This window comes from Thalassophryne amazonica, chromosome 16 (assembly GCF_902500255.1).
Source record: "Thalassophryne amazonica chromosome 16, fThaAma1.1, whole genome shotgun sequence".
Taxonomy (NCBI): domain Eukaryota; kingdom Metazoa; phylum Chordata; class Actinopteri; order Batrachoidiformes; family Batrachoididae; genus Thalassophryne; species Thalassophryne amazonica.
In genome coordinates this window covers 88131007-88156212 of record NC_047118.1, presented here as the reverse complement: position 1 = coordinate 88156212, position 25206 = coordinate 88131007, and the positions used below count along the sequence as shown (strand labels likewise).

Here is a 25206-nt window from a genome sequence, read left to right as displayed (position 1 = left end):
TTTGTGCAAATATTTGCTCATTTTGAAATGGATGCCTGCAACATGTTTCAAAAAAGCTGGGACAGTGGTATGTTTACCACTGTGTTACATCACCTTTCCTTCTAACAACACTCAATAAGCGTTTGGGAACTGAGGACACTAATTTGTTGAAGCTTTGTAGGTTGAATTCTTTCCCATTCTTACTTGATGTATGTTCAACAGTTCGGGGTCTCCGTTGTCGTATTTTGCACTTCATAATGCGCCACACATTTTCAATGGGTGACAGGTCTGGACTGCAGGCAGGCCAGTCTAGTACCTGCACTCTTTTACTATGAAGCCATGCTGTTGTAACATGTGCAGAATGTGTCTTGGCATTGTCTTGCTGAAATAAGCAGGGACGTCCCTGAAAAAGACGTTGCTTGGATGGCAGCATGTGTTGCTCCAAAACCTGGATGTACCTTTCAGCATTGATGGTGCCATCACAGATGTGTAAGTTGTCCATGCCATGGGCACTAACACACCCCCATACCATCACAGATGCTGGATTTTGAACTTTGCACTGGTAACAATCTGGATGGTCTTTTTCCTCTTTTGTCCAGAGGACACGACGTCCATGATTTCCAAAAACAATTTGAAATGTGGACTCATCAGACCACAGCACACTTTTCCACTTTGTGTCTGTCCATTTCAATTTCTCTGGAAATTGAAAATGGGCTCGGGTCCAGAGAAGACGGCGACATTTCTGGATGTTGTTGATGTTTGGCTTTCACTTTGCATGGTAGAGTTTTAACTTGCACTTGTAGATGTAGTGACGAACTGTATTAACTGACAATGGTTTTCTGAAGTGTTCTTGAGCCCACACGGTAAGATCCTTTACACACTAATGTTGTTTTTAATGCAGTGCCGCCTGAGGGATCAAAGGTCACGGGCATTCAATGTTGGTTTTTGGCTTTGTTGCTTACGTGTAGAAAGTTCTCCAGATTCTCTGAATCTTCTGATTATATTATGGACTGTAGGTGATGGAATCCTTAAATTCCTTGCAATTAAACATTGACAATTGTTCTTAAACTGTTGGGACTTTTTTTCACGCAGTTGTTCACAAAATGGTGATCCTCACCCCATCTTTGCTTATGAACAGCTGAGACTTTTGGGGATGCTCATTTATATCCATTCATGACACTCACCTGTTTCCAAACAGGTGTTCTTTGAGCATTCATCAACTTTCCCAGTCTTTTGTTGCCACTGTCCCAACTTTTTTGAAACGTGTTGCAGGCATCCATTTCAAAATGAGCAAATATTTGCACAAAAACAATCAAGTTTATCAGTTTGAACATTAAATATCTTGTCTTTGTGGTGTATTTAATTGAATATAGGTTGAAGAGGATTTGCAAATCATTGTATTCAGTTTTTATTTACATTTTACACAATGTACTAACTTCATTGGAATTGGGGTTGTAGGTTGGTGTTCAAGACGTCTTCAAAGTGTTCTTTCCATCAAGCATTGATGTCATTGTTGGTCTTCAGCAGGTTCAGGACAGCCTTGCTTTGACGAGGTGCTTGTCCTTGGGGAGGGGGGTTAGATTGCTTTGGTGGCAACACCTCTGCTGTCATTTCTTGCCTTGCCTTGTTGATCACTGATGACGATGGCATGGCATTCACTCGCAAGTTGAAGTCTGAGTGTCATCAGTCACCCACTGCGAGTTCACTCAGTTGTGGAAGGAGAGAGTTCTTTATGGAAAAACCAATGCTGTGGATTTTGTTGTCCATTAAGGTTTGTATGTTTCAGCTGCCAAATTTCATCACAAATGTTTTTGCTTTATATCACAGAGTTGGTGACCCGCTGGATGCAGTAATCCAGACAGAAGCAGACATCATTTAAGGCATCATTTAAGGCATTTTTTGCCCCCTCCCTGAGCAGGATGAGCAGAGCAGATTCTAAATAGGGCCGATCAGTCACAGATGCAGCTGCTGAAAAACCGTCCTGTTTCTTCCAAGGGTCTGAAGTAGGGCTGGGCAATATGACTTAAAATTCATATCATGATATAAATTGAATATATCACAATATAAACTTAAGTGTAAAAGTTATAATGGGAGTGTTTCTGAATGGGTCATATAGTCCCTTTGCAAAGCTAAATTGATTAGAATAAACAAATAAATAAATAAAAACAACAACAAACAAAAACATATAATTTATTTTGAGCATCCTGATTCTCTGACTTGTTAGACATGTATTTTTTTTGCATTGGAATAATCTCATTTCATCATTCCTGCTTCTGTCCAGCAGGAGGCAGTGTTACTTTGTCTGCTTTTGGTGGTGTTTTGTCCAGAAAGTCCTCAGAGACGCCACGTGGGTTGATGATCCTGATTGGCTTATGTCGTAGGGTTCCACCAGTGATAGAGTGGAAGGTGTGGGTTTTTTTCTGTGCTCTCCTGGGTGAGACAGAGCGCTCAGCGCAGTTGAATGAGGAAATGTGAGATTGTTTACGGCGGCTTTTAGCAAATACGCGCACCAAATATGACCATAAAATTCACAAAAAAACATTGCAGAAATTATTAATCATAATTCAGCTTATAGTAGGCCTATTAACATAATTGAAAAACTTGCATAAAGCTTGAAGCATGCACTTTTAAAATGCATTGAAACAGAGACCGAGTCTGGTCAATTTAATGGTGTCAGGATTTGAGTTTTGTCGGCTTTTATTTTATTGCTTTGATTTATTTGTTCAGTTACTTTCTGTTTGGTTTAGTCTCTTTTTGGGGTTATTCCTGTTTGGGTCTGTCTGTCCCTGTTGTGTGGGCTGCTGAAGAGGAGGTACTGCTGGCCCACCATCACCAGAGGGCGCCCTGCCTGGAGTGCGGGCTCCAGGCACCAGAGGGCGCCGCCGCCTCACGGGAGCAGCCTCGGTGACAGCTGTCACCCATCACCTGAGACAGCTGACGGCAATCATCAGTGGGGTATATCAGCAGGACGGCATCTCCACCTCATTGCCGAGATATTGTTTCTACCAGAGAGGTAACATATCAAAGCCTACTGAGTACACAGTTTTGACTGAGCTAGTTATTGGTTTACTGTTCCAACGAGAGGTGGAGGTACCTTTCCTGCCGTTCGGAGTTCTGGGTGCAAACGCGCCCCCATCTAACTGTTCTTTTTCCCTCGCCAGCAGTACCAGGTCCGACACGCGGAGGCAGTGGCCACCTGGGAGTTCGGGACTTGGCGGCTCCAGTATTCCCGGGGTCCTGTGGCGGAGGAAGCCGTGTGGTTCCGGTCTTACCTTGGAGAGGCGTCTCCTATCTTCGAGCCTGCCCACACGACACCTTTGTGTATTGACTTTTGTCCATTTCTGTAATTGGTTGTATTCGTTGTGCACATTCACAACAGTAAAGCGTTGTTATTTTGACTTACTCCATTGTCCGTTCATTTGCGCCCCCTGTTGTGGGTCCGTGTTCCTACACTTTCCCAACAGTCCCTTTCACTCTTGTCTGTCTCTGCTGGCTCTTGGTGGTGGGTGTTTCCCTCATTCTGGAGCTTTCCTGCTCTATATCTGCACCTCATCACCTGGGTGTATACAGTATAAGCTCCTCATTTTGCCTTGCTCCCTTGCCAGATTGATGCGCCTAGTGCCTTCTCTCCAGCTCTGTTTTGTGTATTCTCGACCTATATGCCTCACATGTGTTACGACTACCTGCCTGTATCCTCGACCACGCTTTTTGCCTGATGTTTTTGGTATTGTTACACTTGTTGGATTGCCTCACTGTGTACCGGACCCCGTTTACTGCTTCAGTAAACTGCATTTACTTACAGAGCTTGTTGTCTGCATTTGCGTCCAGACTAACCTGTCAACCAGACCTGATAAATGGGACAATTGCTTAATTCGGTCATGTGACTTTTACATGGTAGTGAGTGAGGTAGCGTGTAAACCAAGCATAATGCTTCACATGACCATGTTTGTCTGAGTTGACAGCACTAAGTCACTGCTTTGGTGACTTAACACACCAGACTGATACTGTGATGCTTGCTAAGTGATGCTTGCAAAAAGAACCATAGCACACCCGTAACATAACTTTAGTAGACCCTTGGTAGAACCTTGGTTGTTTCGGAAAACATCCCAGTAATGTCACAGCATATACAACGATTCCATTTTCATGGAAATGTAAGGGATTTCAAAAGTATGTCAATGTTCTGGTGTGAGGACCTTGACCCTGAGGGGCATGGTGGGGTGTTGGGGTGCTGGTGGGTGACGCTGTCTGTTGGGAGGTCTCTGATGGGGCATTAGTTCATGATCTCTGTCGGGTGTTGGTTCATGGTCAACAAACTGGCTATGGGCCTGTGTACTATGTGGGACCAATAAAGATTATTTTATCACTTCAGACCGATTTGAGTCAGTGCACACAGGTTATCTGCCTGGACAAAGCCAAGTGTGGCGGATGCTACAAGCTTGTGACATCTCATTTTGAACAGGATGGGGTAAAGCCATCTGGAGCTCCATCCTGGAGCTCAGTATCACAGATCTCTAAAGCCTTTGTTGACCTCAGGGTTTTCAACATCAAGACTGTGCCAGACTCGGGTGATAGGAGGTGTGGCTTCAGAGTAACCTGGTGCTTTGGTTTGTCTGTAAGAAGGACATGGTTTGTTCACAGATTGTGCTCACAAACACCTTTTCTAAACTATGTGACCTCACAGTCTGCGTTGCTTGTATGAAACGATGGTTTCCAGCTCCTCTGGGTGATATTTTGAGTGAGATGAGACATGAAGATGACACCATGGCGTAATGGAAACCCTTGAATCAGAATCGGTCTTTAAGGTCAGTGCACTTGTTCATGCGAGCCGTCCTTGTTGTTCTCCTCCAGATTGCCCCAGCTGAAAGTCCAGACTCTAAAATGAGGATGGTGATTGTTACAGGACCCCCCGAGGCCCAGTTCAAGGTAATTACTGAAAACACATCAGGAACCTTCAGACATGTACCACAGACAGATGTTTATAAAACTGAAGATTGTTTACTGAGATGGTGAAGTGTGATGTAAACACAAGAGTTTTCCAGTTTGAATAAAGTGTGAACGTGTGAATGTGCTGGTGCAGGCCCAGGGCAGAATCTATGGCAAACTGAAGGAGGAAAACTTCTTTGGACCAAAGGAAGAGGTGAAGCTGGAGACGCACATCAAGATGGCTGCTGCCGCCGCAGGACGGGTCATTGGCAAAGGAGGCAAGACGGTAAACTGAACACATTGTAATCCTGTATGTGTGAAGTGGCCTGTCTGTCCCTGTGTGTGTCAGTAGGTCGTGGGTCAAACAGTTTATGACCTGGGCAAACATGAATGCTGCTGATGGTTTTGGGCTCACAGTCCAAATCATTCACTTCAAATTCAAATTTTTTAATTTATATAGCGCCAGTTCGTGATGAATTGCATAATAAAAACAGAAAAAACTGAATTAAAAATTTTAAAACACAATAAAAAGGCAAAAGCATAAAAGAATACAACAATAAAAGCACATCATAACACTAATGATAAAACAAGGAAAACAAATGAGTCTTTAAACGTGACTTAAAAGTCTCCACAGTATCAGACTGCCCTATGTGTGCCGTGAGATCGTTCCACAGAGCTGGGGCACAGTAGGAGAAAGCTCTGTGACCGGCAGACCTTTTATTCACCCTGGGAAGACACAGAAGTCCTGCACCCTGAGAACGCAGGTTGGTACGTAGGGGCTTACCAGGTCAGCCAGATAGGGGGGTGCAAGGCCATGAACAATCTTATAAACTAATAACAGATCTTGCAGCGACTGGAAGCCAGTGTAGGGATGCCCTACACTGGCTGGTAAACTTTCAATCTATGTGTTTTTTGGTGCTGTTTAGATATTTATGAAATATGTTCACATCTGACTTAGTTTTTAGCTTTCTGGTTTGTAACGAATGTGATACACAATCTAGACTGATTGTCATGGTGACGGTCTGATATGGGAAAATATCAGAGCTTATATCAGCCACACAGAGCGCACGCATTGCAGCTTGCATGCTAAAATCTCATGACCATAGGTGAGGATCGGAACGTAGACCGATCGGTAAATCGAGAGCTTTGCCCCCCTACTTAGCTCTCTCTTCACCACGGTGGTCCGATACAGCGACCGCATCATTGCAGATGCTGCACCGATCCGTCTGTCGATCTCACGCTCCATCCGGCCCTCACTTGTGAACAAGACCCCGAGATACTCCTCCACTTCAGGCAAGTGGAGGAGTTATTTATATATATATATATATATACGAGGTCTATTAGAAAAGTATCCGACCTTATTATTTTTTTCAAAAACCATATGGATTTGGATCACGTGTGATTACATCAGACATGCTTGAACCCTCGTGGGCATGCGAGAGTTTTTTCACGCCTGTCGGTTACGTCATTCGCCTGTGGGCAGTCTTTGAGTGAGGAGTGGCCCACCCTCTCGTCGATTTTTTTCATTGTTTAGGAATGGCTCAGAGACTGCTGCTTTGTTTGATCAAATTTTTTCAAAACTGTAAGGCACAACTGAGTGGACACCATTCGATAAATTCAGCTGGTTTTCGGTAAAAATTTTAACGGCTGATGAGAGATTTTGGTCTGGTAGTGTCGCTTTAAGGACGGTCCACGGCGCCTGACGGCGATCTGTGCTTCGAGGCGGCAGCGTCTCGCCGTTTCAAGTTGAAAACTTCCACATTTCAGGCTCTGTTGACCCAGGAAGTCGTCAGAGAACAGAGAACTTTCAGAAGAAGTCGGCATGAGGAGTTTATTCGGACATTCCATTGTTAACGGACATTTTGTAATGAAAGAACGTGCGGGCAGAGTCGCATGTCGGGCTGGACCCGACCGCGGGGGGTCGCAACAGGAAAAACACCTCCGTTGGAAACCTTAACGGGCAAGTTGGAACATGCCCAAGCTGTTAAACAATTTCTCAGTTACTCACTTGTTGAAAGCCATCAAAAGCCACCTGAATTTTACAAATGGTTTTCAACACGGAGGTGCTTTTCCTGTTGCAGCGCACACAGATTCACCGAGTCGTCACGGAAACGACTCGGCGAATTTCTGCGCACATCTTTCATTAAAAAATGTCCTTAAACAGTGGAATGTCCGCATAAAGTCCTCATGCCGGCCTCTTCTGAATCTTCTCTGTTCTCTCACGATGTCCTGGGTGAATTAAGCCTTAAATTAGGATGTTTTCAGGTCAAAACAGGCCGATGACAGCGCCTGGAAGCACTGCGTAACGTCCCGCCCCGTGGGAAGTCCTTACAGCGACAGAAACACCTCATAATCTCTCATCAGCCGTTAAACTTTTCACCAAAAACCAGCTAAATTTCTCGAATAGTGTCCACTCGGATATTCCTCACAGGTCCAGAAAAAATTTTGATAAAGCAACGTGCGCCGTCTGGAGCAGCGTGTGAAACAAAGGAATTCAGCCGAGAGGGCGGGACCACATCTCACTCAAGGCCTGCCCACAGGGAAATGACGTCACCGACACGCTTGAAAAAACTCATGCATGCGCACGAGGGTTCAAGCATGATTGGTGTAATCGCATGTCATTCAAATCCATATAGTTAAAAAAAAAAAAGGGTTGGTTTATTATCTAATAGACCTCGTGTATATATATATATATATATATATATATATATATATATATATATATATATATACACGAGGGCTGTCAATAAAGCAACGGTCCTTTTTATTTTTTTCAAAAACTATATGGATTTCATTCATATGTTTTTACGTCAGACATGCTTGAACCCTCGTGCGCAGGCGTGAGTTTTTCCACGCCTGTCGGTGACGTCATTCGCCTGTGAGCACTCCTTGTGGGAGGAGTCGTCCAGCCCCTCGTCGGAATTCCTTTGTCTGAGAAGTTGCTGAGAGACTGGCGCTTTGTTTGATCAAAATTTTTTCTAAACCTGTGAGACACATCGAAGTGGACACGGTTCGAAAAATTAAGCTGGTTTTCAGTGAAAATTTTAACGGCTGATGAGAGATTTTGAGGTGATTCTGTCGCTTTAAGGACTTCCCACAGTGCGAGACATCGTGCAGCGCTCTCAGGCGCCGTCATCAGCCTGTTTCAAGCTGAAAACCTCCACATTTCAGGCTCTATTGATCCAGGACGTCGTGAGAGAACAGAGAAGTTTCAGAAGAAGTCGGTTTCAGCATTTTATCCGGATATTCCACTGTTAAAGGAGATTTTTTTAATGAAAGACGTGCGGACGGATCCGCGCGTCGGGACGCAGCCGGCGCGGTGCAGCGGCACAGGAAAAACACCTCCGTGTTGATAACCATTTGTAAAATCCAGGCGGCTTTTGATGGCTTTCAGTGGAGTGAGTATATGAGAAATTGTTTAACAGCAGGACATGTTCCAACTTGTCCTTAAGGCTTTCAACAGAGGTGTTTTTCCTGTGGCGGACCCTCAATAAGCGTTTGGGAACTGAGGACACTAATTGTGAGTGTCATGATTGGGTATAAAAGGAGCATCTCCAAAAGCATCAGCTGTTCACAATCAAAGATGGGATGAGGATCACTACTTTGTGAACAACTGTGTGAAAAATAGTCCAACAGTTTAAGAACAATGTTTCTCAATGTTCAATTGCAAGGAATTTAGGGATTCCATCATCTACAGGCCATAATATAATCAGAAGATTCAGAGAATCTGGAGAACTTTCTACACGTAAGCAGCAAGGCCAAAAACCAACACTGAATGCCCGTGACCTTCGATCCTTCAGGCGGCACTGCATTAAAAACCAACATCATTGTGTAAAGGATCTTACGGCCAGATTGTTACCAGTGCAAAGTTCAAAAGCCAGCATCTGTGATGGTATGGGGGTGTGTTAGTGCCCATGGCATGGGCAACTTACACATCTGTGATGGCACCATCAATGCTGAAAGGTACATCCAGGTTTTGGAGCAATGAATGAATGTACCGGTGCAGTGAGAACATGATAAGCACCCAATGTAGTCTGATTGGTCTTGGTGTGCATATGATCGTGTGCACAAAATGGGGTATTAGAAATTAGTGGGGTATAGTACAAATTTGAAAACTGCACATTTTTTTCTTTCTCACCATGTCCCCACTGCATTCGTTGAAATTTTGAGGACACATACGGCCTTCATGGTCTTCATCTGAATGGACAGGTTTACGCTGTCCAATAGAAAAGAGGCATCAGGTTAAAACACAGAAGACTACAGTGCAGAAATGTGTCACCAAGCTGCTAATTTTATACACAGCAGTTTACTGAAGAAAATCCTTGCATTTTTTTTTACCTCTAAATGAATTTCTGATTACTGTAACAACAAAACCTAAAACAAAAAATGTTTATTACATTAATTACAGTGATTAATTACAGTAATTAGATTTAAATTTATTTATTACAGTATTTAAAGATTTAGAATTTTTTTCTTCATCTGTAAATTAAAAAACACAACTTACCTGTTGTTTCACATTAGATGATTTCTTGATTAACATTATAAGGGACCTTGGACATTTATTTTTATACAAATAAAATAGCATGAAAATTAAAGTGTACATTTTTAAGCCTGGTAGATTCATTCATTCACATCTGCATTTCAACCAGGAAAAGAGACACTGTAAATAAATACAAATATTTATTACAAATGTAACAGGAGATGATTTAACAATGACCGCAGTGTGTCTGTTAATTAGGATTTCTCAATGTGACATAAACCTCATGATGAAATCATTTTTAATCGAGTCATTTCAACTTTTAACTTTTTATGTCCTCATTGACTCATTGACTGCTTTTAATGTTGTGATCAGGGCAGAGTAACTTCTAAAAAATGAATTTGACTAGTGATTATGAATTTTTTAAAATTGTGCACAATAGGGGCTTCTACCTGTGCAAATGTCTTTTTGACTGAACTTTGACTTCATGGACATGTTTAATGATTCATTCAATTAATGTTAATATGTAAAAGGAAACAGCTTTATAAAATAATAAAACAGTTGCTCTTTAAAGGGCCTTTGTTTTTTTGGAAGCGTAGAAGCCGGTGTTGGTTTGCTGGATCCTCAGGACATTTAACCAGATGAAGGCCTCCTCTGTAGTTTTGACCTCTGATGGAGTTTTTGGAGACACTTTTCTCACATTTTGAAGAGCAGATACGTTCTCTTCTCCCCTCTGGACTTCAGGTTTTGGTGTTCAGTTCCATCACTGGAAGTTTTTGAAGTACGTCTGTATTTAGGTTGTCTGCACAGCAAATTTTGAAATGTTCCTAATGTGGACAAGTTAAAAAAAAACTTCTTAAAATACAAAGAAACATGAAACAGTAAAAAAAACTAAAAAAAAATCTGTTATTTAGAGTTGAGGTTTTATGTAGCAGACGTAACAATAAAAAACTGTAGCTTTATTTGGTAAAAATAAAAATAGATTGAACAATTTACAAATTAAAATGTTCACTCAGCTCGACTGAGTGATTCGGCAGCTAAAGGCTAAAAGGCTAAGCTAACATTAGCCAAGCATTAAACCTTCAGCAGTGCAGTAATGTCACATTTTATTTTTAAATTATTCTCACCTCAGACAAATTTGCAGAACTAAGCTCCATTGCTCAAACTGGGTGTTTGTGTATATCAAAAAGTGAGGAATTTGGGATTGAGTGGGTCTGCTCCATCACACCGGCTGCGGTGTCTCAGTCTGCCCAGGAAAGAGGCCTGAACCCTGCCTGCTGTGTGTGGCTCTGCCTTCTGTTGTGGTCAGATCGATCCCACCATCTCATCAGTCATCCCTTGCCTTGGCGTCACTCTGGAAAGTCTCTGAAAAAAAAAGGCTTCTCCTAGCCTGGTGATGGGTGACTCTACTACTGTTTTTTTTTTCAGCTTTTTGTGGTTCTGGCAGATGCGAACCCAAGATGGCGATTATCCTGCTTTTTTCGGGCTTTGGAAAAGCCAGAGTGTGATGTAGAAATCTCCAACTCCCTTGTCACATCCAGCGCAACACCTCCCTTTGTGTCTGACGCATCTGACGCAAAGGGAGGTGTCATTTGACGCTGATGAAGCGTACGGTCTGAAAGGCCCTTTAGTGTGTTACAGAATCAGTGATGGAAGGTTTCTGGAAATTCCCAGAAATCCAGGTCTTTACTTACGTGGTGAACGTTTCTGGGTTATTTTTGATAGCATACATCAGAATCCAGTTCTAGTAGCATAGCAGCACACAGGGTAAGAAGCACACATCGAGTATCGAAAGTAGAAGTAAAAACATTGCAAAATGTGAATACAAATATAAACATTGTGTGAAAAGACTCTTTTCTAGGGTGCAAAAACTGACCTGACACAACAAAAAATTACATTTTTTGGAGATTTTTTTGGTGGGTAAATAGAACTTAAAATGCATCAGAATGTATCTGAAAGCATCTGAGGTTTGAAATCTTTCAGGAATTTCAGGAATTAATTCACTGTGCTCCACCATGTGTGTGTCTCTCTGTTCGTTTCTCTGTCTGCTGCTCCTGTTAAATTATTTAAGATGAAAGTCGGTGTGGACGTGCATACTTTACACTAGTCTCCTTTGTTGACTGAGTCATCTTGTCACTTCTGTTCCCACCGTGTTTATTTTTAGCTGCCCGCTTCTGCCAGCAGCAAAGTTCTGACCCCCCGCTCCTGCAAGATTTGCATTGGGTCCTGCGGGACCCAATCCCAGTGCAGCCCTCTGAACCACACCAAAGTCACTTCCATCATCTTATAGTCTGATGTCAGATTTGAACCTCAGCGTCACACCTCACTTTTCCACGATCAGCTGCTGCCTGTGGCTCTTATTTATGGAACACTTTGAAGTGAACTTCCTCCAAACAGAACTCTTCCTCATTTACTGAACTCTGACGTCTACAGATAGGACTATTATGGCATTTACAGCAATCATTAGACCCAAAGTAATGACAGAAGGGTTTCTGTGTCCACAGAACTGGAGATCACAGACTTTGAAACTGTTGGTCTTTGGTTCTGAAGGATGGGGTTTTCAGGTTTTTGAGAGGCTCACTTAAAAGACCAAATGTTTTTGAGAAGTGTGTAGAATTACCACATCCTGTGTCACCAGGTCAACGAGCTTCAGAATCTGACGGCTGCTGAGGTGGTTGTCCCCAGGGAGCAAACACCTGACGAGAATGACCAGGTCATCGTTAAGATCAACGGACACTTCTATGCCAGCCAGGTACTGTGACCACAGCAGGCTCTCAGTATTAGTTTTGAACTTTAACTCTTCATACACAAAACCTCAAGTGTGATATGCATCTACAGAATGAAGCTCCAACAGCAGTTCTGGATGAAGTACCTGAATGCCACACATTAGCAAACATGCAGATATTTTTTGAAAAAAGGCAAAAGTTAGAAAAAAAAATCCTTGTTGTAGGGTTACTTGAGTAAAAGTCTAAAAGCCTAACATCAGCTGTACTGAAGCAGTGAAAGTCATTTTTGATGTTAAAATATTTGAAAGTAAACCTATGCTGATGGGTCCATACGTACTTCAACAGTGACAGATTTTTGTTGCTTGTGTGCTTCTGTCATCTAAAACAATGGAGCGGAAAGCAAAAAATCTACATGGAAGTGCAAAGCAGTGGCAGATCTACTCCAAGTCCCTCCTGGATATTCAATTCAATTTCAGTTCAATTCATTTAATTTATATAGCACCAAATCACAACAAAGCTGCCTCAAGATGCTTCACACAAGTAAGGTCTAACCTTACCGACCCCTAGAGCAAGCACACAGGCAACAGTGGTAAGAAAAAACTCCCTCTGATTTAAGGAAGAAACCTCAAGCAGACCAGACTCAGATGGGTGCCCCTCTGCTTGGGACATTCTAAGAGTTACAAGGTTTGTCAAAGGTGATGAAAACCTGCTGTTTTGGGGTAGGGGTAATGCAATATAGTAATGTCTTTTTAACCAGTAAGCCAATTGCGATACATCACCACTCGAAAAATATAGAAGAATCACACCCTGGTGCTACAGAACTGTTAAAACTTGGAGCAATAAATGTAGCGAGATCCTTCATACCAGGAAATAGGTGTGCAGTTGACAAGACTATTGAGGAGACTTTCATGAAGAATGCTAAGTCACGAGGAGGAAGTAAAAGTGGTGCTGGGTTCTCCGGCATCCTAACCAACTATGGTGCATATCAGACATGGGCACAATCATGCAAGGAACATGCACAGTACCTACAGTCAGCATGGCAGACATGTTACCTGAATCGGAGGTAGGAGAAAGGCACAGAGATGTTCACAGGGCTGAAGTACTGAAACGGGAAAGGCGTGTGTCAAAGACAGTCGCAGCTCTCAATAGCTTCAATAATCCATTCAAAATTGCAGATAAAAGTAATGTATACAGTCTCTCATCTGGTGTACCGGCCAGTTCTGATGTTGAGAATGACATACTACAGGCGGTTTCCATTGGAGCAGAGAGCGAAGGGCTGCTTCATCCAAGATAGGCTAGAGTTGCCTTCTTGCTCTTGGTCGGGACGGTCGCATTTTCTTTCCTCCTCCCTCCCCAACTTTCCTGCTACTGTAGCGTATTTGTCTGTGAGGTTGCCAGCCCTGCTCCTCTGGAAACGGCAAAATGGATCTAATCAAGTGGTCTCTGAGAGGAGAGGACCCGACCTGTCCTGCCGGGACACATGTGGCGGGTTACGTGATGGACAGCTGGAGGTGGCAAGTCATGTGCCTGTACACGTTGTCTGTGGAGGACGTTGAAGATGTTTACTTATTTGGAGCTGTGGTGACCGGGTTTCTGCTGTGTGGAGCGGCCATAGCACTGGTTTACCGGAAAATTAAGAAGGTGGAGGCGGCATTAATTGGCCCATCCAGGCTGCCCCACATGATTGATTCGATTGGAAGGGCAGTGTCAGCTCAGTCGGCGGGTGTTAACTGCACGTTGGAATCCATCTCGGGGAGAATGGCTGCGCTGGAAAACCGCTTTGATCGTCAGTAATGACCACATCTCTTCTCCTCTATTCAGATGTATTTGGGTACCACTCTGAAGTTTCAGACAGTGGAATCTTTCAGGCGTCTGTTAATCTGGATATCTATTTGGTTTCCAAACACCAGCTGCCCTTCAAGGCCGCTGGGATAAAATCCTCCCCCCGAAGAACACTCCTGATGCCTCGCTCCTCGTCTTACCCCGCCTCTCTTGTCTTTTCCTCTCCCAGTCCTGTGATGTTGACTGTGGGACCTTGGACTCTGGTGGACTGATTCAGGACTGGGATCCCCCCCCAGGATGGACAGATAAGGCCTGTTGATAGCGCCAAGTGCGGCCTCCGGGCTGTCTGTCTGAACACTGGACACATTCAAGTCTCGGCTGTCATTTGCTGTGATTATTTACTGTTGTTTACTGATTTTTTTTGACTGTTTTCTGTGCTTATGGGTTTTTTTTTTTTTTTTTTGCTTCAGTGGTGCTGTGTGTGTTCAACACAGCAGCAATGGAGTTTTTTTTCTTTCCCAAACTTTCCTTGTGTGTGCTTTTATGTGTGTTTATGTACTGGACCGGCTTATGTGTGTTGTTGTTTGTTAAGTGTGTCATGAAGCCGGTCAAGGTTTGCTCAGCCCTGCTCGTGACTCAGGGCAGGGACATACATCTAGAGCTGGGTCCCCGGGCGCTGTAAGGGCGACCTCTGCTCCTAACTGGCAATTAGGATGGGTTAAATGCAGTAAACACATTTCATTGTGCAGGGAACATGTTTCTATGTGCATATGACAATAAACTCCTTTGAATCCTTGAATCCTTGAAGTGCATGACTAAAAGTTCGGATGTTGTCTTCAGCACTGACATGTACCAAGAAAATTCTGTCAAAGTTGCTGAGAGGAAAAGAAGGGGATGTGGTGAAAAGCTCACTGTGAGTAGTGAGAAAACAAGAAGACCACGGAATTGGCCAGACTTCCTGACAAATGATGAGAACAAGAAACAGCTGGTAGAAGTATTGTTTTCTTCATGGAGTAGTAGTGACTACAATTCTTCACTCAAAGAAAGAAGTGTGATACTTGTAATGGAAGGAAGGGCCTACAAGCTAACGTCTGATGGGACGACAGAGTCTGTAGAGGCGATTGTAACTCTCAAGTCCACACAGGAGGAAAGAGATTCAAGGGTTATCCTATACTGTCTTAGGCACAGGAAGCCAGGTACAAGTATGCTTGGGTGCGGAGTCCTGATATGGACATATTCTTCATTTTACTTTACCACACAGATCTTCTCCTAAACATAACCGTAATATTTGAGACTGGGAAGGGCAACAAGAGGCACTGTCTAGATATCACAGCTACAGCAAACACATTGTCACCAACTTCGAGTGCTTCTCTTGCTTGTGGTGTTCCACAAGGCTCAATCCTTGGCCCCACTTTCTTCACCCTGTACATGCCACTCAGATCAATCATCGCAAACCACAATATGCCGTTTCACTGTTATGCAGACGACATTCAACTCTACCTCCCGTGAGAACAAACTGATGCGGTCACTGGGGGCAGCATGGCCAGCTGTATTGCAGAAATAAAACAAAGGTTGTCTTTGAATTTCCTACACCTAAATGAGGACAAGTCTGAGTGTATTTGGTTTGATGACTCACAGATACAGGGATGCCTGCTCTGTGCTCCAGCACTCGGAGCTGGAGCAGAAACACATGAGTCCTGGAGAAAATGGAACGAGAAGCGCTGTGCAAATCTGTGCACACAGATTGGTTAATCCATCTGCTCTCATTCATCCAGACCAGAACAATAAAGTCGAAAGTCCAGAGTGTGATCAATCATGAGATTAATCACACTGTGGTTCGGACCCTGATGACGTGCTCAGTGCTTCGATCGTCTTCATACAGTTCAAAAAAAGAGAGAGAGACTTGACGCGCTGTTCCAAGATGCCTGATTATTTTGACGCACTAAATAAATAAAAAAACTACACCACACACTAACCACACACGCTAAAACACTCCATGACACACACTAAAACAAACTCCAAGCATGGCAAATATCATGTCTTTCAAAACCGTTCTCGTGCTCCACACAAAACCACAATTTTCTTCTCTCAGCAAGCAAAGTCTGTGGAATGGAGATCATTGTTTATTTGGTAATATATTTTACAGCAGTTATAAAGAAAAATTTGCATATTTTATTTACTTCTTTGCTGTCACAGACAGAGAGACACTGAAGAAAAGTCCTGTTCGCAAAATGCACACACCCACACACACACACACACACACACACAAATACCCACCCACATGGGGTCTGTGCATTGTCATCAATCCCACGTGAAGTTGGGGATTACCAATGGTACCACCCCTCTCTCCGTACTGCAGCTGAGGGAGTCCTGTTTCTTTCCAGCCCTCTCGCTCCTCCAGCTGAAAGGAGGAAATGAGTCATTTTGCTGTGGCTGTCTGCAAACCGCTCAGCGAATATGAGAATATTATCCCCCGAAAACCTGCGTAAATTTTTAACCTTAATTCATGTTATACTTGGTCTATTAACAAAATGTAAAAAGTGGTGTGGAGGTTGAAGTCTCCACTTTCAACATGCATTCAAACAGGCACTCAGAGTGGAGCCAGTTATGTGCTACATAATTAGGTCATGTGACTTTTGACGCGAGGGCACGTCATTCAACTCCTGAGGGTTAATAAGTGAGTGATCGGAGACCGCTGACGCAAGAAGGATGATGTCAATATTTGTGACAGTGATGCAATGAATGAGGACCAAATCCAGGGTATTTCCACTAATGTGTGTCGAGCCATGAATGCATTGATGGATCCTAATATATCCATAATGTCCATAAATGATTTGCAGAGGGGATCAGAAGGCTTAATTATATGAATGTTGAAGACACCAAGAATCAGTATGTTGTCTGCAGGCATTGCCAAATTAGAGATAAACTCACCGCATTCATCTAAGAATTCTGAATTTGTGCACGGGGGCCTATATACTGTGACAAGATAGCATAGTTGATTTTTATTCTCCTGACCTTGGCTATACGTACTATCCTGGGCAAGTGGACAGTCAGATGTTAAAATTATATTTTAGACCCTCAACAGCTAGTAAACTAAACCCAGATTTATAAATTAGAGCAACTCCCCCCTTGCTTTGTATCACGAGGGACGTGACTAAATGTGTACACCAGTAGGCAAGCCTCATTTAAGGGTAGGACAGCCATAGGTTTAAGACAGATTTTACATGAACCAGTCATATCTAAGTAAAAGTAAGTCCCTTCGGTTGCTCCCTTGTTTTGCACTCGGGGTCGCCACAGCAAATCCAAGGTGGATCTGCATGTTGAATTGGCGCAGGTTTTACGCCGGATGCCCTTCCTGATGCAACTCCACATTACATGGAGAAATGTGGCAGGGGTGGGATTTGAACTAGGAACCTTCTGCACTGAAACCAAGTGCACTAACCACTTGGCCACCACCCCTGCAACCAATCATATCTAAGTGGTGTTCCATAATTAGATTATCAACAATGATTTTGAGGACAGTGACTTTATGTTAATAAGACCCAAACTAAGGACCTCAGTGGGGTTGACAGTTGGACTACTGGGATTTGATGGTGATTCTAGACTAGCATATATAAGATCCCTAAAATCAGATTTAGGTTTAAGGAGTTCTACACAGGTTGTAGGTAGCAGGAACAAAATATTTGATGCTGCAGGAACAGCCAATGGGGCATCCTCAATTTTAATGTCATCCAATGTAGTAATGGGTATTAAGTTTGCAAGGCATATCCCACTATGCTCTTTGTTGGCACGTCTGCAGAAACAGGCTACAGTCTCAACCTGATGAATTTCCCTCCCTGCCACATAAACTGCACTATCACCATAGTGGATTTTCTGCACTATTTTCCCCACTAGGCTAATGGATTCCATTTCCACATTAGTTATACGCCCTGCAGGTTCTCTAAACACCTGTTTTGTGCCCTGCTGTAAAGTCCTAATGATGCCCTCCCTGTAGAGCTCTATCTATGTCCACAGATAAGATCTTGGCGTCTTCCCCGGTAGGGTGAAGGCCATCCGGAAGCAAGCCACGGCAGCCCGAAAATGAAGGTCAGTTATCATTAAAAACTAAAGCCTTGCTGGCTACAAAATTGCGCCAGCCACCTATTCAACTACGTCAACTTGCTAAACACCTCATCATTACCCCTGGAGGGGAGGGGACCAGAGACTATTAATTGATGCTGACACGTCTTTCTGGCGAGGTCACAAGTCCTTCCTATGTCCATTTTTGTGACCTCCGAGTGTCTCATCCTAATATCATGGGCACCGACGGGAATTACTATGTGGCTATATCTAGTGTCATGTTCTTTTGGCTATCTGCCCTTACGCGACGTCAGCACCCTAAGGCAAGTGGCAGTGTTGGGTGCTCTGATCCCGGGAATATAATTAACATCAGCTGGCATCTGTAATCTAACTTTGCGGGGTGATAGAGTGCCCTATCACTAACACATGGTGTTTTGGCCTGTTGATAGGGGTAGAAGTTATCCATGAACTTGGAGGACTAACAACAGGCATATCCAAGGTTGAAAAATGGTTCACACTTCGCAGTGGCAACTGTGATCCAGGTACCACTAGCAGGCACCAAGCCCTACATGTCTTCTTCCGCTTAACAACAGTCTGAAAGCCGGCATTGCTAAGCTAGCTGGCCCGACACTAAGCTTATCTGGAGTGCCCTGCATCTGGGAGCCATCTATTCACATCATGCTCCACCTTACTCAAGACCAAAACCTGGAGATAATCGAAGTCCTCCACTTCCACAGTGACTTCCAATCACCCAGAGGGGCAATCCACCATTTTCTGACAGAAGACCATGGTCTCAGATTTGGAGTGTTGATCCTCATCCCTGTCTTTTCACACTCTGCTTCAAACCTGCTCAGTCAGCAGAACCAGCCAACAGAACCACATCATCTGCAAAAAGCAAATGGTCACCAAAGTGGACACCCTCCAATCCCTGATATTTATTCATGCTCCTGAATTCTATGTTGCTGACACTCATGCTGTGACCATAAATCCTCAACAAAGTGGTGATGAATCCAGCCACAGCCCATCAAGCCCACATGCAACAGTAGACCAGTTGATGCCAGGGCTGTGTGATATGTGAAGACTATACAATGTTGTAGATTTTCTGGAAATTCATAGTTGATATGTAATTTACAAATGGAAAGGCCGATTTCCTCTGTCATTTTAAATTATATCAGTAGAAATAAAAGGTATTCACTCATACAGTATTTGATTGTTTTTCTTTTTTTATTTTAGAACCTTTGGGCAAACCCTCAGGCAGTGGTGGGCACAGTTCCGCTAATCTGCTAACTGCTAATTATCAAAGCTAATGTTTTCATTATCGGATTACCTTTTCAGATAACTTTGAAAACCATCATCGGACCAATTATCTTCCGATAAATTTTGGTCCGATAATTTATAGATTACTAACGCTTTAACAATTAAAAACATTTGTTAAGTCTGATATCAAATATTTTAGTGCTTATCTGTTAAATGTTTAAACAGCTCTATTCTCTGTAAACAAAAGAGAACTGGTGTCAGGAGAAACCACTCTATTCTCTACAGCAGAGGTGGCCAAGTTTGGTCCTCGAGAGCCACTTTCCTGACACTCTTAGTTGTCTCCCTGCTCCAACACACCTGAATCCAATGAAAGACTCGTTAGCAGACTTTTAATGCGGAGGAAGGGACTGTGTGAATTTTCCTTCCTCTCCACTCTGTTTACTGCTTGCCATGAGCCACAGTTCTTCTCCTCCCTGTCTTTGTGAGAACATTGGCAGACACTCCCCAAGTAGAGCGAGGCGTGGCTTTGCTTTGAACAAATGAAGCAATGATCCGACTCTGCTTCAATGGTTTGTTGCTTTATCTTAATTTTCCCCTGCTAAAACCCTAAAGAGCATATGTCTGTGAGTAATATTTACCTTTTTTTATATTAAACCAACCTGTTATGGTCTTCTAAAACAGTTGATAGATGTACGATGTCTGTTAGAAAAGTATCGGACCTTTTTATTTTTTTCAAAAACCTGATGGATTTGAATCACGTGTGCTTGCATGACCCAACCTTGAACCTTCATGCGCATGCGTAATTTTTTTCACGCCTGTCGGTTGCGTCATTTGCTTGTAAGCAGCCTTTGTGTGAGGATGGGTGGAGTCTCTCACAGGACATGTTGTGGCATGCCCACCTCATCCACAATTTCTCAGATAGTCACACGACTGAAAAGCCACCGAAAGCCGTCTGAATCTTCCGAATGGTGCAAGAGCTGAGCATGTCAGGGCATGTCCTGTGAGGCTTCATCACGGAGGCGCTGTTGCTGCGCCATCAGCTTCGTGCCAATGAATTTCGTCGCAACCCTCTTCATGGCAAAATCTTCTTTCACAGTGGAATGTGCCGAAAAAGTGCTGATGTCCACCTCTTCCGCAATTTTTCGGATAGTCATACCATGGTCCCACATCACCACAGCGTTCACTTTGGAAATGATCCGGTCGTTTCAGCGTGTTGTTGCCGATCAGAGCGCGGCGCGCTCTCCACTGTTGTGCGGCCGTCTTTAAACCGGTTGTACCTCTCCTTAATCTGTGTGATGCCCAGAGGATCGTCACCGAAAGCCGTCTGAATAATCCGAATGGTTTCCACCTGGCTGTCGCCCAGTTTCTGGCAAAATTTGATGAAGTCGCGCTGCTCCAGTTGTTCCACCATTTCCTTACAAAGAAAAAAACGACAAGAGACTCCACCCATCCTCACACAAAGGCTGCTTACAAGCAAATGACGCAACCGACAGGCGTGAAAAAAATCACGCATGTGCACGAAGGTTGGCTCATGCAAACACACGATTCAAATCCATCAGGTTATTGAAAAAAATAAAAAGGTCCGATACTTTTCTAATGGACCTAGTATTTTCTAACTTAAAAACGCGTTAGCATGTCCATGGCGTTTTCAATGTTAAAGTTAGCATTAAGCTGTTTGCATCTCAGCACAGTTTGTGTGCATGTTTTCTGTATAATAAATAATTAATGGCTTAGTGTTTGTTGTCGTAAAAGAGTCAAATGCATTACGATTTGTAATTTATTTATTTATTTTTATTTATATATTAATAATAATGATAATCAGAAGAATCAGAATCACCTTTATTGTCATTGTAAGTAAATTACAATTACGAGATTTGAGTGCAACTACAAAAAGGTGCTTTCCGTGGTGCGAGTAATTTTTAGCCAAATAAAAGATAGTGAAATTTAACAGTAAATTATTCAGAGTATATGCACAACTAATATAATCATAAGGTAAAATAAAATGAAATGTGGACTAAGTAATGTAAAATGAGAATTATATACAACTGGTTAAGTTTAATGACAGTTTGTTTTGGTGAAACCACATCTAAGCTGTGTTTTTACACAAGAAAAAAATAAAATGCAGTAAACTGCAAATTTGTGTCTTTTTTCATGAAAATAACTTATTAAAGATCACATATTACACTTTAGTCAGGCCTTTAAAATACTTTTGTGGACTCTTGCTGTAATATGTTGTCAGTGGTTGAGATAGTTGCTGACGGCATCTAAAAATGCTCATAATCGGGTTAAACCTGATGGAAATCTCTTGGTGGTGGTGGTGGTGTGTCAGTGACGTATGTATGTGCAAAATAAAACAAAACATTATTCGAGGTATGTTTTTGACGAGAATATAACATCATAACTTTATTACAAGGTCAAACGTTGATGTTGCGTGATAAAGGCCTTTTAATAATAACTCACTTCAAGAAATAATGGCAAAACTCACATGTAAGTAAAAAAAACAAACAAACAAAAAAATGATTAATCGATTACTAAAATAATCGTTAGTTGCAACCCAAGTTTGTTTTACGAGTGAGAGCATTTTACAGATTAAATGTAAATAAGCCAGTTTTCAGTTTCTCAGTGCGCATGCATTTTCAAAACATGGTGACAGTGTTACTTTGTGCACAGCAGAACAACATCAGTTGCTTTAGGCCCTAATTTTGTATTTTATTGACTGTACAGCGACACAGCACCCATTTGGTGCATTTACCGGATTAGAACAGATCAAAATACTACAGAAGACAAAGAATTTTGACTTGACAGTTTGAAGTGAGTTTTCTTTGTTTCAGAGGGCTTCATACCCATTAAAATTCACCAGAATATACAAAATTTGACTTGCTCTTTTAAAAAATGTCTGGGGGGCACCCCCCAGAATCAAGACTACACCCCACCCCCACCACCCTTTTATGTACCTTTATGTTCAGGTTTTGCATTCTTTTTATTCTTTGTCTGTCTCTCCTTAGAGGCTATTTAGAATAAATTTGTATGCTGTATAATGTGTTTATTATATTTATTGAGGAAAAAAGAGTGTGTGCCCCCACTACGCCACATTTTAGGGAAGTGTTGGCATTGATTTTTGCCAGGAAAAAATTTCAGTCAGATGAAAATTTATTGCTTTAACCCATGCACTACAGTCAGTGGCTTTTGACACTATACTAACTCACTATACTCACTAAATTATTTTAACTTTGTACAAATGACAGAATTGACATTAATGGATTTATTCTCTCCGGATTAATTTGATTTTTAAATCAAATCCATAACTGATTTATTTTCCAAGACCTCTGCCTCACAATGGCACTGCTGTATCCTGTTAAGGAATAATGGCTTGTTTTTGTGTGTGTGTGTGTGTGTGTGTGTGTGTGTGTGTGTGTGTGTGTGTGTGTGTGTGTGTGTGTGTGTGTGTGTGTGTGTGTGTGTGTGTGTGTGTGGAGTTGAGCTTATGGCCCAGTCACACAGCACACGATGATTCCTGAACGAAGGGAAAAAGTAAAAACGTCACAATTCGTTGAGAAAAGGTGGACGAAAGAGCTTTTAGCACCGAACAGTCTACGAAGCAAGAGCACAAAAGGGACGAAAGAGGAAATTAACAAAACCGAAGCTCACGATCTCGACGAAACGCGCCTGGCGCCACAGCTGGAGCAGTGTGTGTCTGCATCGCTGCGTTCCAGGACTCGGCGCTGAGACAGAGCTCATAGCACCTGAGTCCTGGAGAAACTGCAAACAGAATCTGTGGAGATCTGTGTGTTGGGGAAAGTGAATGCACAGACCCACGCCAGGGGGCGTAAATGAACGGTCAATAGATTTCCCAAATAAATACAATTTATTTTGCAAAAGTGCACAAATAACTAAATATGCTTTAGACTGTCAATCCAAAAACGGTGATGTGTGGGCAGGCCCGAGGGTAGGAGACGCCTATCCAGAGAAGAGCCGGGACCCACGAAGTTCCACTGCCAACGGAGACCTGCAACACACCGGAGCCGCCAAGTCCTGAATCCCCAGGTGGCCACCGCTCCAGCTGTCAGATCCGGTACTGCTGGCAGGAACAAACACAGGTTAATGGTGGGTGTGTGTACACCCAGCAAACAGTCAGCAAAAACACAGTTCCTTCCTGAGGGTAAATCCTCCACTCCCAGAGAGCAGGAAAACTGAGTACGTGCAGCGTCTAATGTAATACTTAGGAAATTGGGGAGTGGAAACGCCAGCTCCTCCAAACTTCCACAAAATCAGCTCCAAGCTGCAAGTATACACAAGGTTATGACTGCAAAGAGTTCAGAAGCAAAAACGTGCGTACGGCACAAAACGGCTGAGTTGGTTTACCTGTAAGGTAAGCTGATAACTCGGCAGAGTTATGGTGTCTCTCCCAGGCTTTTATGGAATGGTGTGATGAGGTGATGGACGACAGCTGACAGCTCAGGTGCCCCTGGTGATCCAACCAGGCCACTGCACCCTCTGGTGCCTGAAACCCACCAACTGCAGTCTCCTGGGTCGTCGGGAGCTTCGGGAGGGCCACGAAGTGGGCCGCCTTGGAAAACCGGTCCACTATCGTCAAGATGGTGGTCATTCCCTGGGACGCAGGGAGGCTCGTGACAAACTCCAGGACGATGTGGGACCAGGGGCAACGAGGCACAGGTAGCGGCTGGAGGAGTCCTCTTTCCGGTTGCTGAACTGCCTTGCCCCTGGCACAGGTGGTACAGGCCCGGACATAATCCCGGGTGTCGGCTTCGACGACGCCCACCAGAACCGCTGCCGGACCACTGCCACGGTTCTTCGCACCCCTGGGTGGCAGGAGAGTTTGGAACCATGACAGAAGTCCAATACGGCAGTCCAAGCGTCTGGTGGGATGTACAGCCTATTCGGTGGTCCACCTCCGGGATCCGGATGTCGCATCAGGGCCTCCCTGACCACTTCCTCCACGTCCCATGTGAGGGCGGCGACGATAGTGGACTCCGGCAGGATGGTATCAGGTGGATCCGACAGTCTCGTTCCAGTCTCCTCTTCGTGCACCCGGGACAGTGCGTCCTCAAGGGCCTCTTTCACCGCCAGGAGTTCCCGGTTGCCAACGTCATAGTTCCGCTCAGCGGGGGTCAACCTGCGGGAGAAATAGGCACAAGGGTGGAGAACACTATCGGACTGCCTGCTCTGGGACAGCACGGCTCCTATCCCTGAGTCAGAGGCATCCACTTCAACAATAAACTGGTGGTTAGGATCGGGCTGCACCAGAACTGGCGCAGTCGAATGCCCGCATGCGTGTTATGGCTCACCCTTAACCCAGTCTCTAAGGGCAAGCGTTGGTGTTTAACCGTTTTGGGGCAGTCTTTCTGCACATGCTCACTCGAGCCGCAGTAAAAACACTCTCCACGGGCCAACCTCCTCAGTCTGTTATCAGATTTCACTTTAGCCCTGCTCGTGTCCATAGCTTCGTCAGCAGGGTTTGCTGGTGCTACGCGGAAAGCCCTGGCTTTGGAGCGGGGTGAAGACGGCGCTGCTTCAGACCTGGAAGGGGGAGGGACGACACGCGCCCAGCCACGTCCTTCGTCTCGCTTCCGTTTATGTTCTTCTAACCGATTGTCTAATCGTATAACCAGATCTATCAGCCCATCTAAATCCCGCGGCTGATCTTTCGCCACCAGATGCTCCTTTAGGGCCGGAGACAGCCCATTTACAAAGACGGCGCGGAGCGCTACCGAATTCCAGCCGGCTCTCGCTGCCGCAACACGGAAGTCGACTGTATATTCGGCCACGCTCCGGCGTCCCTGTCTTATCAACAGCAGCATATGTGAAGCGGATTCGCCTCTGTTAGGATGATCGAACACCTGTCAAAATTCCCTAATAAACCCAGTATAGGTCAAAAGGAGCCGTGAGTCCTACTCCCAGAGCGCCATAGCCCAGGCGCATGCCTCGCCTCGAAGCAAATTTATGACATAAGCCACCCGGCTGTGGTCTGACGCATACATCATG

General features: G+C 43.8%; 1 protein-coding gene across 1 annotated transcript in view; it reads left to right on the top strand.

The window, feature by feature from the left end:
• The window catches only part of igf2bp1 (insulin-like growth factor 2 mRNA binding protein 1), a 268477-nt gene that overhangs the window by 234698 nt on the left and 8573 nt on the right, over positions 1 to 25206 (top strand). The window contains exons 12-14 of the mRNA XM_034190879.1: positions 4828 to 4902; positions 5057 to 5188; positions 12018 to 12131. Coding sequence (XP_034046770.1) covers positions 4828 to 4902; positions 5057 to 5188; positions 12018 to 12131 — 321 coding nt within the window. The remainder of the gene's footprint in view (positions 1 to 4827; positions 4903 to 5056; positions 5189 to 12017; positions 12132 to 25206) is intronic.